This window comes from Catharus ustulatus, chromosome 2 (genome assembly GCF_009819885.2).
Source record: "Catharus ustulatus isolate bCatUst1 chromosome 2, bCatUst1.pri.v2, whole genome shotgun sequence".
NCBI lineage: Eukaryota > Metazoa > Chordata > Aves > Passeriformes > Turdidae > Catharus > Catharus ustulatus.
This window is the reverse complement of record NC_046222.1, coordinates 2,063,810-2,079,601: the sequence shown is the minus strand read 5'-3', so window position 1 is coordinate 2,079,601 and position 15,792 is coordinate 2,063,810. Positions and strand designations below refer to the sequence as shown.

The window sequence follows — 15,792 nt, the reverse complement described above, 5'->3', positions numbered from 1 at the left end:
GGAGAACTGCACTCCACAGCACAGCTCACCCTGTTCTACCATTCCCACTTGGTGCGGGGAACTCTCAGGTCCCTTCTGCTCCAGAAATGAGACTCTGACAGGCTCCTCTCCCAGGCAAGGGCATCTCCATACCCCACACCACTGCCAGCAGGAGCTCCTAAGGATGGGGGTTCCTACAACCTCCTCTGTATTCAAACAGTTTTGCTGATGCTGCTGGCAGGGCAGTGCTCCCTCCCTGTCCTGCAATGTCCTCTTCTCCCAGGGCAGCACACAGAGCTCTTCTAAACCCCCAAGCCAAAGACAACTGCCAACTCCAGTAGCCTTTGGCCAAGCCTGTGATACACTAAGAAACAATATTTATTCTTACCCAGGCAGTGATGCTTTAGATTTAGAGCAACAGCCACTAACCAACTCCTCAGAATCTCATTAACTGCTCCACCTGACTGCACCTCTGTACTGTTCTCTTCCAGATGCTCACCTTATTTTCCCTAGTCCATTACAAGTTGATTGTTCCTATATTCCAACCCTACTATTTTTGTGCCAACTCAATGACTGCTTTGTTTCCAGCCATCTCCAAACAGATTGTGACATCTCAAAGTTTACTACAACTCGTGTGAAGACAGACACAGAGAGGTTTGTCTTGGCCTAAGCTTCTCCATGGAGTTAATGAATCCAGGACAGGATTATGTCGTTCACACAAACCAATTTTTGCAAGGAATGGTTGGTGATTCAGCAATAATAGGCAGTTTTTCCTATTTAAAATAACCCCTGAGGGAACTACATGGCCAAGTTTCAAAATACACACTAAACACTGCTAGCCTATAAAGCAGCACAGGATGTTAGCTTTGTGTAAGACTTCACAAGAATCAAACTTCAGAGGAAGTAAGAGGAAGAAAGAACAAGCTTTCAAAATATAATTGTCTAAAATAAAATGTTTGTCAGCACAGATGAGATGTGTCAAGGGTGTGTGTGGGGATATCAGAAGATAAAAGGAGAAAAAAATCTCTCAGCAGAGGGGAAGGAGATGCAGCCTGAAATAAAAGGGAATATAAGTGCTCATCAGGTGACAACAGGTCTCATTCCTGCTCTGTCAGGTTAAAAACAAACATCCTCGAACTGATGCCCATCATAGAGAGGATTCATGACAGCCAAGAGAATCATTATAGCAGCAAAGGACTAAACTAATTCCTTACTGGAGGCATGGAGACCTAATTCCACATCATAATCACCAAAACCATGTGATGCAGAACAAAACAAGGTTTATCTTGGTTTTCATTTTGTTTCTGTAGGTATTTGACCAGAACTTTATGAGATATCTAATAAAAATCACGGGGAAGTCCGTTGCTCAAGCAGTTGTTTCACAAGAGACAAAACAAAGGCATAATGATGTGAATTTGCTATCAAAACCCTTGTTCCGGTTAAGGAGGCAGCTCACTGAGCTGTCCTGACTTTAGTGCTCTTTCTCAGTGAAGACACTGTCACAAACACAGTGTGAGTTTGTATCAGGCACTACACCCTAACAACTAGAAAAGAACTGACATTTCCCATCACTATCAAATAAAAACTTTTAAGAGCTCCACTGTAAACACTGTTGCTTAACATGCTACTAAAGACTTCACTGTAGCTTGGGTATTTTTCTTAGGAACTTTCATTAACATTCCAGTGATTTTGTTCCCATGCACTGCACCTTTCCCAGCTCCAATTACATATCCATAAACAGAAAGCAGCTGTCACATGTAGCCAAGGGCATCATTGGAAACAGAACCAAGAAAAGCCAGAAGACCAAGTATTTATAACTGAAGAGAAAAATTAAATGAGTCAGAGTGCCAGGAGACAAATACACATCAGATCCTCTCCAATAGTGTTTCTTCAGGAGTCTAATGGAAGTCAAGTTGGTCTCTGTGCTTTAAGTGTACACTCAGATTTGGGAAACCCACCCTATGAATTTTATTAACTACTCCATAGCTGCCTATGTCTGACCAATCTGATCTCTACATTATAAAAGCAGACTTAAATTAGCACAGAAATTCAGCTTTCTTTCAGAAAAAAAAGGGACCAGCACATTTTACTACAGAAAAATAGTTAAAACACTGTGCAATGACAGCTGATAACACCTGACCCCATATATTTTTAAAAAGCACAATTGAACACATTCTTCAGTACTCTAGAAAATTACTGTGGTAAATGAAGTACCTAATTCCTGTGACACAGGTTTTGCCTTAAGAATTGCTTGTAATACTGGATCCTCCCATGGTCCACCATCTCGAATGATTCGAGTCACTAATTCCAGGTTCAGATTCCTGTATTTATTTAGAAGGTTCTGACACTCCTAAGTGTAAAAAGAGAAACAATTAGAAAGAATTAAAAGATGCTGTCTAAAAATAGTTAAGCTATCCCAAGATACAAACCAAGAAACCCATGCACGGCTGAGTATTTCCTCAGTTTGAGTTACAAAGTCTTTCACTGACCATATACAAAGCTCTAAACCAACAACTGATATTATCTAAAACCAGCAATACAGAGCTGTTGAAGGTCAAATTTATGGCTTCTACAGCCCTCAGAAAGAGCCTTCCATTTGTATAATAGTGCAAAACCAATTTGGATTACAGACATTACTGGCAAACATTGAGACAAGTCTTCACTTCATGGCAACCTTCACAGATTTAGACATGTTGAGTTGGATTTGCGATTTCTGAGGAAAAAAACCTGAATTAAGCCATGAGTCACCAGCCCTCAAGCAACCATTTTTCTCCAGTTTTCTATATAGCAGGAATTATGTTTGCCTGTAATATCATGGAATGCTTTAGCCAGTCATGATTTTCACATGTCAAGTTCCCTCTCATCCCCACACCTTATTTACTGTAAAAGTGTCAACAACACCATTAATCAACAGAAAATTTTAGTAACAAGAGATTTATCTAATATTGAAAGAAAAAATGCAGCAGAAGAATGGTTTCCGTGCACATACAATTGCCTGCTTTTCACTGCCAGGTTTATTACACAACTGATGCAGAAACAGTGCTGGCACATTCATTTGTACAAGCAGTAACAGACAGGTATCAACACAAAAATAGCAAAGGAAGAGCATTTTTCAAACTGCACTTTTCTGAGCAGTATTAATAGAGACAATCTTGGTTTTCATCCTTTCTTTCCCTACAAAGTTTCCTGTCATGGTGGCACAAGCCTAAAATACATTCAGGTATAAAAAAGCCCCACACTTACCTGGCAAAACAAGTTTTTAATCCAGGGTCGTTTATCTTATGCAGTTGTACATAGACATACAAAACTCTGTCCCAATCTACCCAAGAATAGAACAATTTAAACTACCCATGTTTATGTTGACTTGAAGACTTCATTGAGATGAAGTTTCAACTTAAAATTTACTGTTTAAAACCAGAGAGGAAACATGAGATTTCATGTCATGAACTGAATGACAATAAGTTCGAAATAGACATAAACAAGCAGAGTTTCTTTCACTATAATGGCATGTTTCCTCCAAGTCATATATTCACAAAAACTGTCTTTACATCTACTAAAATAATATTAAAAGTTTATATGAAAGTAGACAACACTACCTGGATTGAACCTAAAATATCTTTCAAAGGATCTTCATAGAACTCATCCTTTCCAAAGAACAGCAGCAATTCAAAAAAACTCCTAAAAAACAGAAGAAGTGACAAGTCAAACTAAAAACATTGATTCCAAACATGAAACTACTGTAAGACTCTTTTCACAGCAATCAAACTAAAATTAGAAATTTTGTGGATTCTAAACTTGTGCCCACGTGGAGTCACTCAAAGGTTTTAGGTGGCCAACAACTTATGTTTTCAGGCACTTGCTACAAACACACTTGATTTCACTTCAGCCTGTCTTGCCACAACTGAAGCCTCTCCATGAAGATGTTGGTGTAAAGGTATTAATTAATTTATCTTTTCAAAAGAAGCTTTTGAAGATTATTTAGAAAGGGACAGGTTTTGTGCAAACATGCAAACACAACTATGTTCACTTTCTTTGTGGCATTCAAATTCTTAAAATTAGAAGAACAACCCCAAGAAGAGGTGGTGGAAACAGCTGAAGAAAGGACCAATATGCTGCTTAGATTCAAACTCATTTTTGGCTTCCATGGTCATCTTAAAACACTGATCTAGTATTTTATTTCTTTTAAATACTTTTAGAGAATCAGAGGTTGGTAAAAAGCAGCTATCCAGATCTCCTTTCAATTCAGGTTTTTGTTTATAAAAGTCTCCTTCCAGATAATGCAGTTGAGTCAATTCAATCAAAAACTTGGCAGAGCTCGTGGATCTGCAGTGCAACTGTTACTGTTCTGCCTGAAGATTCTGAGAAATTTCATTTCTACTTGGAAAAAGTACCAGGCAGGCACTGCACTAATGAGCTGCAATTGCTGATTGAGAAAGTCAAGAGCAGCAGACAAGAACTGAGAAACTCAGAGGAACAGGCAGGACTTCAAAAAATATTTTGAAAATTGAAGGCATTTTATTCTCCTCAGTAACATTTTCAGGAATACTGTGACAGAAAAGTCTTAATACTTACAGACAAAATTAAGTTTTCTATAGGAATAATGGAAAAGTACCATAAAATTAGATTTCCAACAGATTATGCTGAAGTAATATTTTTTTCTAACTAATGATTAACTATGCAAAAAACAGGTTTAGAGAAGTAGATGCAAATTTATTATGTTCAGTGACAGAACTTCTCTCAAAGCTAGGTCTTTGAATCTCAATTCAAATATGCAGTGAAAAAACAATCCCAACCCAAATAAGTACTTGGTTCTGAAAAAACATTATCTCATTTCACGTTAAACAAAATTTTGCAGCGTACTTGACTCTCAGGAAAGGTCAGCCATGAGTCATGTCATGATCTGGCAAGTAACCAAACTGGAACTTAAATAATAAGACAAAACTAGCTAGAGTAAGTGATACATGCTTGCATTTAAATTGGTTTTGACTGATTTAAAAATAGGAAGATATTGCAAAAAAGAAAAAAAAAAATCTGGAAATCAATAGTGAACAAGTGAAAACTATGGTTTTCTGCTTTAACAATGCACCTGCTCACAGTCTAATAAAGGAAGCCATCAAAATACTTTTATTTCCTCATCAGTAGTCTCCATCTAAAATGACTACAGTCAGTTCCAACTTTGTTTATCTCAACAGTGTCTGCAGCAGTCCATATCCACATTTATATCCATCTAGATTGATCATGTCACTGCTGTGGCATCAAAACATTGCCTAAAATGGGGTACCATTATAAAGCCCTGACATGAATGCAGATGCTGCTTCATTTGATACAAATAGCAAGGTTATTAAGTATGGGAAATAAACCAGTTACTCCTATTTATTGTCTGGTTACCAAGGAAATCTTACTCAAGGATGACAATACAGTCAGGCAGAGTTTTGCTCTCCAAGAACTAAAACCTAATATATACTGAATTTTCAAAAGAGATTTGATCAAGGTTGCCCAGGTAACTGCAGCTACTAAGCCCTGGGATCCCTTTATATCACATCACATGCAAAACTGTGCCAGCCAGGCAGAAGAATAAATACTCTGAACATCCTAGAATGGAAGCAAATCTCATGGAATAAACCCAGTCTCAAAAACCAAAACAGACAAGGGTGACAGGAATCCAGTGACCAATTTGCTTATCAATTATTAGAATGTATCCATCCAAAACAATACCTGAATTTCCACCTTTTTATCTCCTAAGCTTTGCTATTTAAAAATACATATAGACATGGTTTGAACTTTGAGGTTTTTTTCCTTAAAACTAGTGAAAAAACCCACAGCAACAGATGTCACCATGTTTTGATGTAACTTTGAAAATTGTGGTCTTATGATGCCGTGAACAGTCCTCCTTCAAACAGTTTCACACACAAAACAGGAAATGTCCACAGTGAAGCTTCACCAGCATTTAAAGACAGCATTTATTTTTCCTTATGTCCTTATTACTCTGACACTTGCAGTCTTCATGTGGGAAAATGACCAATGCATCAAGAAAAGTGAAATTAGAGCAAAATTTATGACAACATCCTGTAACTCTTGAAGCTGAATGTGACTTTGGGTCAGCTAACTGCATGAAAAGTAATTCCCATAACCATTTTGATGACTCAAACATAAAAAACCATGCAATTTTAAAGTAATTGAAATCTTTCTTAAGATATTTATCTTAAGAAGTACTTGGCTTATTACATCATTAGAAGTACAGAAGTAAAAAATTGAGATAAATGATTTAAAGTTATCTACTGGCAAAGGTTGGTCTTCACATACTCCAAAATAAGGTTATGATGACCACTTATTTCTTAGATGATTGATTTTGCCAGACATCCCTTATGACAAAACACTGTCATAGCCAACTTGAATATTTAACAAGGATACAAAAAAATGAAACCGAATCCTAGTTGGCAATTCTTGGTTCTGTGTAGCTACACCACCTGTAAAACCCCTCAGAGGACCTGGAGCCCTTTTGCTCTGCTATTGTAAAGGAAGGAAGAATAGAAATGAAGAGGTACTCACAAAGCAAGGCTACTCAGTACGTACTGTACGTGCTCACATTCGGCCGGGAAGGACACGCAGGCAGACGTGAAGCAGCACAGCGCCGTCTGCAGCACCTGCAGCTGAGGCAAAGGGACCTGCCATCTTCCAGCATAGTCTTCAACAACCTAGGCAACCACATGCAAACACACATTGTTATCCAGCATACTCTCTTTGGTCACAAAGAGGAAGCAGATAACTGCACCTGCTGTAACTCCCCTCCTTCTCCCTCAGGCAGAGTTTGGAACCCAAAATATTTGACTGTTTTCTGGTTTATGGCCTATATAATGAAAGGAATATCACAAGGGACCTTCAACCATTCTTTTCAGAGCATAAGACAGGAAATACTTTCTTTTTATGCTGTACCACAGTAGATATTGCACTCTGCATTAAACACAAGTTTTTATTTTGCAAGGGGATGCAAATTAGAGAGTCTGTAACAACATCCAGACATTCTAGTCTGAAAACTTTCCAAGGTGGGAAAGAGTAACCTGCACTCTTCCAGCCTTTATGTCAGCAGAGAGCCACAAACATTGCAGTCACTCTTCCTTATCTGATCAAGTGAGTAAACTTGGCTTTATTTAGACATAGCATAGATCTAAGGCAACAGCAGCCAAGATGGATTAATACTTTGTATGTAGATTTTAAGTTTTCCAAACTTATTTTAATAATTTGTTTACAAAACTGTTAGCTTAATATGCAGCAAATATCTAGGTCAACTGAAGAAGAATTAGCAGACTTGTAGACAAATACTCTTCCCCTTAAGAAGACTAAACATTTTATAAGATAGTCCTGCCTCACAGATCTATTATGAGTTCCCTGAAATAGTTTTAGCCAAGCCCCTAATATAGAAAACCACAAAAGCCTTAGAAAAACAAAGTAGACAGAGAGACAAAACATCCTTTAGAGGTGTGAGCCTCCAAAAGGTCCAACAAAGCGGAAATAAAGCATCACTTCCCACCAGGATGTTTCACAATGCTTGCACCTGAAGGGCACAGTACAGATATGTTCATAAATTATTTCAAGCAATAAAACAACATTTTGTGTCCTGCTGTACCAGCCCTCACTGCACCTCCAGCACTCATCTGAACCCACTGTAAGCTCAATTATGAATTAATGGGTGGGGAACAAACTCTCCCCAAAAAAAGCCATCAGTCCCAGTCTGCAGCAGCTTCCTCTGCCACACAAATATCAGACCCAGCAGAGAAAGGAACACAACAGCAACACCACCTTGGCCTGGCAGTTGATGTGCAACTCAAATGCACCCAAACAGATTCACAGCAATGGTGCATCCCATCCCAAAACGCCCAGGATAAATAGCAAACCTTTTCCTGAAGGAGGATAACCTAAAACCATGAATTCATCAGTCACAAGAGAAGTCTAACTAGTCAATTCTCAGAAGACTTGCAACAGTCAGGAATAGATTGGGGTATGGGGAGTGTGCGGACGAAAAGCTAAACTAAGTATAAAATAAATTCCAAACCATATTGCACACATTCTATATAGGAGAAGCAGGGAATAACGTATACTTCAGTGTCTGTTTTTAAGTAATGTGGAATTTTCCTGAAATAGAAACCAAGCTCTTCTTTTGTACAAAATACTCAAGATTCCATGCTCTGAAACAGAGCTGCAAAGCAGAGCATAAGTAAAAGTCTATCAGTACATTTGAACAGGCACACTAATTTCAATATAATGAAGTCAACCAGAAAAAACCAAAGAACATAATACTGTCAAAGCACAGTGGCCTGTTCCTTGTCCAATACACAGGAGACAAAACCAGAAGGGAAACAACCTCTTATGTGACTTTCTGCAACAGTTGCTTTCCAAGTCCCTGTTAGGGTGCAATTTTTAATACCCTTAAAGCATCTCCCCCAGTCTGTCTGTGCCTGCCATTGCTAATAACCGTGAAGGGACTGGGCCTTTTTGTTTTCCCTTTCATTCAGAGCAGATAAAGGTACTGAAAGGAGGCTGAAGCACCTTCCCGACACCAGCCCCTCCAGTCAGCTCCGCCTTTCTCCCACACCAATACACTACCTACCCTCCTTTAATAGGTTTTAGTTTTTGTAACTCAGAGGAAAATCCAGAACTCAGATGTGTCCCAGTAAAACAAAATCAAGACTAGATTTATCAAAAATTTCTGAGCACGCAGCTAAGGCAGCCAACCCCAAAAACAACAAGGTAGTAGTTCAAAATCTGAACTAGTGAAACAATAGCTTTTCTTGGAATATTATGTTTTAACTGATTAATTATACACTCATTTTAAGTAATTAAATATGCATATATAAAGTTACTTGGCTGTATTTCAAAGACTTAAAAGAAACAACATTGCAAATAATTAGATTTGCAAATACACAGAACACAAACCCCAAATGTTATGCAGTGTTAGGCTGGAAGTTGCTACAGTTTTTTCTATTCCTCCACACAACAAGAAAAAAAAAACCCCTACAAATCCCATCAATTTTAAAAGTTTATCATTACTAGAATTTCAAACAAAGTTATTCCCATAGTTTCTTGTGAGATTTAACAGTAAAGTCATCACAGGATTAAAACCACAATTTTGTGAGTTATTCTCTTTCTAGTTTTCAAACACAGAAAGCTTCTTGGCAAATATAATGGTTGTCATTCATTATAATAAACATATGTAAGAGTTGTCACATGAGAGGACAAGCCCAAAAAGGGCAAGCTTAAAAAAACCAAAGTTTCCTGAAAATTAAAATCCATAATTAAAAGCAACATCCACCACAGTTGCCTGATCAGCAGAAATACCAGAGTAGCTCAGATACCAAAGTTCAGCTCTTAAAATTTGAGTAATACTACGTTTATTCTTCCTAGAAGCATCACCAGAAATAAGCAGTTTTTAAACTGTCTTTTGAACCTGTTCAGTAGATGGAGAGCATTTTACTTTGTTTCCAAATACAAACAAGCCAACCATGTCCTTACAAATAAGGATTTTACTATCCAAATGGAAAGTAGGAAAAGTCTTACGATTTTAGGGTAATATGAAATATTACTTAACAGGTAAAAGTTTAAAATGGCATTATAGTAAAATATGTTAAGCAATGGGTTTACTGCAATTCACATGTGAATATTACATAATGAGTAAGCAAACACAATCACACTTCTGGCAAAAGAAAACATCACTCAGCAACAGCATGACGCATTCAATGAGACAAGTTTCTACCCTTAAAGCTAAATGCTTTCCCCCTACTCTTAATCACCAAAAATCTCATCAATCCCCTCAGGCTGCTTGAGGCAAGAACAATTCCCAAAATTGGGTACCCTATGTCCATTACATTTAGCAAGCCAAAAAGTTTGTACAGTTTATTGTCTGTCACTTGCACAACAGTGAAAACCATACATTAATTCTAGAAAAGCAGTTTGGGCTGATTGGAGCACTGTAGTAAGTGTTCCTGTGTATGATTTATGGCTGAGAGATAAATACCTACACTGAAAAGTAGAAATATTCCTCCTCATCGACTGATTAGCACCTCAGCCCCCAAACAAAAGTCAGCCAATGAAAGGAACTGTTGTGCTCACACATGAAAGTGAGAGCTGACAACACACAAATGCTCACATCCACCTCACTGGCAACCACTAAAATAGAATTTATTAGGTGTATCAGGGAAGAAGCACAATTACTTGCTTTCCTCATCTAAACAAAAGGACCTAAGTTTTAGATTTTTTGACTCACCTCCTGCACTAGAGCGTGCCTTCACTAACTTGAACAAGCCCATGGAGCAAAGCTAGCAAACAGAAGCATCACTCAATGAAGATCCTTCCTTTAGGTACAAAAACCTACAACTCCTTACTAAGTTATAATCTTGATACATTTTTCCAAGGAAAAATCATGAGATAATTTTCATACAAAATCTATACTTAATGACAAGGCATTAAAACCTGGAGAAGCAGCAATATCAGGATGTTTCAAAGTGTCAAAAAGTGACATTTCAGAGTAGCAAAAAGATGTTACAATGATCAGGAAAAGCCTGTAACATATTGCACTAATGTTTCTTTTGGAAAACAGTAGCTCCTTAATCCCACTTGTAAAACAGGGAGATCATTTCCTGGGGTAAAGCTATAAGGACAGCAGGCACAGAAGCTGATGAGAACCACCCTGAGTATGTGAATAACAAAAGATTTTATGATGCTAAGGACAAGAGCACTGAAGACTGGAAGCCTGGAGGAGTCAATCTTTAGAATAAAGAGGTTGCAAATCAACTGCTATTGTGAATGCTCATGACCTGACCGAGCAGCCAAGTGCAATTCACCCACCACAGCCCAGTTTTGCACGAAGAACTTTTATTTTTCACCTATTTATATGAAATAATTTTTGCATGATAAAAATTTTGCATTTTCCCCATCAAGTGTCAGAGGAGAGAGTGACACAGCCTAACCCAGGTGAAGGACACCCTGCTGCACACACAGGTAAATCCTCAGCACAGCTGGAAGCTCACCTTGGCATCCAACCTGGCAATAAACACCATGTGGTTTTGCCACATCTATTTCATAAGGATTTCCTTTTAAATGTGATTTTGCTTGAATCTCAAGCAGCACAATACTAAACTACCAATAAGTAAACTGAACACACTGGTTTCCACCAGTTGCACATATAAAAAAAACAAAAACACCATGACAGGTTAATTTTTGAATTTAAATAGTCTGAAGTAATTACGGCACTTTTTGAAATTTAGTTAGTGGAATGTGTGACTGGCCCTTCACAAGCTTTATATAATGAGCATTATCAACATTCAAAAACATGAAAGAGTCAAATACTATTTACAACAGTATTATTAAAATTTCAGCCATTAACAAGATAAAGTATATTTGTTCAGGATGGTACAAAATCCCCAAAACATCAACACCACAAATTATTATACAAGCAAATAGGTGGTAAAAAATTACAGATTCTGCCTCTTCAAGCTTCAAGGATGCTGAAGAAATCACTTTTCGCTACTAATATTCATGTGAGCAAGACTTGTGTAGCTGAGGCTTAAAATGGTGTATGGAAATCAAATATGGATCCCAAAAGTCCAAAATTGGATAAAATAAAAGTCTGGCATAACCTAAAGGTTTGGAGAGGTTTTCTTTGCAGTTGTTTTGGTTTTGTTTGTTTGTTTTTTAATACAAAAACAACTTAACCAATATTGATTTGAAGTCCAGAGTAAGAGACCAAAGCAAATACTTTCAAATTCAGGCACAAAAAGTGTGAAACTATATTAACCCCAAAGTTAGAAGAACAAACATCTAAAGTTGTAACTTTTTTACTTCCATCACCACAAAGCAAGACAAACACCAGTTGAGTCACACACCCCTCCCTGCCTTTTTCTGCCTGCTAAAATAAATCCAGGAAACACTATCTTCTCTGGTGTGTTACTATATTTTACTACTTAACTTTTTTAGAAGCCCAAGAATTGTTTTTCCACCAATTAATGTAGGCAAAGGCTTTCTTTCAGGAGTGGGATCATCCTGGAAGGCTGTAAGCTGATGCCACAGGAAGAACAGATCGAGGAGTGTTCACTCCTCACAGCATCACCTTGTTACTTGAGATGAACTCACCTGGTGTTTATTCCAGTCAGTACCAACAACGTAAAATAACAACCAATACAATTATGCAGTCCTGACGACAACTACAGAAATGCTGGAAGCAACTTGTAATATTGTGATAGTATTTAATGTTAGGAGAAAATATCCTAAAATATAAATTAATTTTTTTTTCTTAACAAAACTGTACCCACTTTCAGTGCAATGAAGGAAGCTATATCCATTTTCCAGCCATTAAAGTTTATTTTTGAGCCAAGTAAAATTGGAAATTCATCCTTCTAATTCAAAAGTTTTCCCCTTAACCCTCCTACCAAAAAACTCACCATATATGCTGTTTTCACTGCTCTTCACCATTTGTATTTTAGTCTCACAGGAACCTCTCATTGCCTACAGGTCCTAAGAAACCTCACGAAAGAATTTCCAATTCTGCATACAAACACAAGCTGAAACTCTTCCAAATGTTTAGGCTGAGGGAGTTTCTTCTAGGTACCACCTTACAAATGTCTTTAACTTCCAAAGTAGTTACAGATGCGCTGTTCTTTTGCCTGCCAAAGCTGGGAACAGCAGATTTGTTTTTCCCAACCTCCAAATGGGCTTGGAAGTCCACAAATGAGAAGAAAAGCCACATCAGCAAATTGTAGAAAGTAACACAGAAACAGCTGGCAAGATGCATAAACTGGGCACTTGACTCATCTTCCAAGTGTCTTTTTTCCCTTCCTGCCACAGAAAGCTTGATTTTTGCTTTGCCCATGTAATCAATCTCAAATAACATTCCAAGAAAACATCTTATTCCATTTTGCCTAGAAAGATTCAGGCTGTAACAACTCCCTGTGACCACAAACACCTACAAGATACAGATCCCAAAACTACCAATGGGTGTCAGGATGCTACATGCCAACTGCACTTTGTATCACTAAATTGTGATTAACCAGAAATTTATGGAAAATGTTCTCATAATCCTGACAGGTCATCTTTTTAACTGGTACTTAATCGATCCAAAAGTGAAGTTGAGCTACAATACTCCAGGCCTCAAGAGAATTGAATCTGTTCTGAAAACTGTTTACAGCAGGTTTTTTTACCCAACATCATTCAAGGGTGAAAGATGTGCCCACCAATGCATTTTAAGCTGTAAGCCACTCTCTTAAAGATCAGTAGGATTTTCAGAAAACAGGTCTACAGACTGAAAAAGGCTTTATTTACACCATGCTTCATCTCTCCTGAGAGATGCTCGCAGACTTCATCAGCTTAACTACAAGCTATTTAATCAATATCATTTTCAGGTGACAGCAAGCTTCAACACCATGCCTGAAGCACAGCCACACATTTTGATAGGTTGTTATTCTGAAAATAACAATGTTTCTTTTGGGGAGGCCAAACTCACTGCACCATCACTAAGCAACTATTTCGACAACTCCTATTCCACAAAACCAGGAGCACAGGAGGCAAACTAGGACATCCAGAAGGGCCAAATGAGTAGGAACACAAGCAAAACTGTGTTATCAGTGCAAAGTGGAGTGAGGTGGAAAGGCTCAGTCTGCACAGCAGCCAAATACGTCCTTCAGAAGATCTAGATAGAAAAGTACAAATATATATTACGTGTATAATTACACAGCACCAATCCCATGAGGGGAAATGAGTTCACGTGGAGCACATACAACTTCATTTGTTGTCAATCCATAAATGTCACAGCTACAGGCTTTTCATGCCAGCACACCCCTCAGGATCTCGTGTTTGTGTAGTTAAATCAGTAGAAAAACCCATTACTAAAAAATCATGCTTAAACAAAACACTGATTACCTTGAGCGAGCACATGACTGCTGTTCACACCAGGCCAAATTTACATGAAACAAGCAAAAAAAAAGAAACCCTGGGGACAAACTACTAATATATTAACTTACTCTCATCAGGATTAATTAAACTAGGCATTATTAAAAAGAAAGTTTAAGAGAAAAGGAGCAGAGCCCTGTACCTACTCAGAACACTGGCTGCTTTTCTGGAGAGTTCATCTACTCAAAGTAGGGGAGAGGGCTTGGCAATCTCCCTACACAAAAAAACAAAACTGCAGGGGAATTCAATGCTACATATATAACACATAAAAATACTTGTGATATAACTATTTCACAAGGAAGTTCTCCCCTTGCTCTTATCCTCTTCTGTTTCCTACTAATTCATACCTTTCCCTGGGACTGGCATTAGCACATGAAGCTATCACCTCGTCTGCACTTCCTCAACACAATAAATTCAATGCAGTAAGCACAGAGAGAAAAATTTAAGATAAAATCCACAGAGTTAAACAAAAGTAAACGTCTTTCCAAACAACCAACATAATCAAACATGGTTGTCATTCCTTACAGTTGTAGAAAATGTCAGACTTCCAAAAACACTTGTTCCTCCTTCTACTGGCTCTGCAATTTTTGACAGATAATGAAACAGAAGAAAATATGAAAGGATCAACAGCCCCAAAAGCAACCTACGGGCTCAGTGAGCAGAATGCCCCGCGAAAGTGTTGTAAGCACGTCTAACAGCAAACAACATTTCAAACAGGATGTTTCACTGAACGATAAAACAGGAACAAAGTGACAATATGGCAGCACGTTTCTACAGATGGCAGAAGATAACTGTAGCGGCGAGGTAAGTCAAAAAGTTGATAGAATGAAGCAATTCTGTATAAAATGACCTCCAGGCTGTGTTTTGGGAAGCAGCAAGTGGCGTGGCTGGAATACACGAGAGGTAACTAATGATGGAAACAGCCAGGAAAAGCAACCTGTTGGTGCTTGTTACTTTGCAAGGCACACCTAAAGGGCTCGCGAGGAGCACAAGAATTCCGGGCCCGCATGAAGAAAACGCTGCTCTTCCAAGCACAAAACCCTAAAAACCATAAACCACCCTGGTCGTACTCGGCCAGCCAGACGAGAACTGCTCCCGAGGCCCTTCTCGCCTCTCAGCCTCGCTCCGCCACGCAGGCCAGGCCGGCCGGATGGTTCTGCCCGCAGCACCGGCAGCACCACGCGTGTCCCCGCACCGCCCCCGGCTGTCCCTGCCCGCTCCGGGAGCCGCCTTCCCTGCCCTTCCCCCTCGGAGCCTCCCTGCCCGCCCGGCCCGGCCCGGCCCCCACTCCCCGTGGCCGCGCCCCGCTCCTCACGGCCCGGCAGCGCTGCGGGCCCGGCCCGGCTCCCTCCGCCGCTGCCCCCGGCGCTGCCCCCCGCGCCGCGGCGCTCACCTGGCAGAAGCGGCGGCAGTAGTACTGGCTGCGGAGCAGAGCGGGCAGCCCGGCCGGGAGCCCCGGCGCCGCCAGTGCCTCCAGCTCCTCGCTGAGCCGCTCCGACTCCTGGTCGCTCTCGTCTTCCGCCATGGCGGCCCCGCCGCCCCGCGCGTACCGAGCGCCCCCGCCCCGCCCCGCCGCGCCGGAAGAGCCACCCCCGCCGCGCCGCCCAGCGTCCGGCGACGCCCCCGCCGCGCCGCGCTCCCATTGGTCCACCTGCCCTGCCCATCAACGCGCCGCTCACCTCTGCCTCCGCCCCTTCGCAGACGTGCGCTGCGATTGGTGAAAAAGTCTGGTCGTTACTTCGGCCGCCCCTTTCCATTGGCTGCTCTCTCCGTCTGTCACGCCCCCCTCCGAACCCGCCTGCTCCATCCTCCGTCCGCTGCGCGCCACCGCCCACTCTCTGATTGGTGAGCGCACGTCTCTATCAGCGCTCCGACGCC

The 15,792-nt window shown here is 40.1% G+C and overlaps 1 protein-coding gene across 1 annotated transcript in view; it reads right to left on the bottom strand.

Annotated features, from left to right (window-relative positions):
* The window catches only part of ZNF654 (zinc finger protein 654), a 29,920-nt gene extending 14,481 nt beyond the window's left edge, over positions 1–15,439 (bottom strand). The window contains exons 1-4 of the mRNA XM_033052143.2: positions 15,308–15,439; positions 6,529–6,674; positions 3,576–3,657; positions 2,194–2,329 (exon numbers count right to left, since the gene is read on the bottom strand). Of these exons, the coding sequence (XP_032908034.1) occupies positions 2,194–2,329; positions 3,576–3,657; positions 6,529–6,674; positions 15,308–15,439 (496 nt within the window). The remainder of the gene's footprint in view (positions 1–2,193; positions 2,330–3,575; positions 3,658–6,528; positions 6,675–15,307) is intronic.
* Between the last annotated feature and the right edge of the window lie 353 nt (positions 15,440–15,792).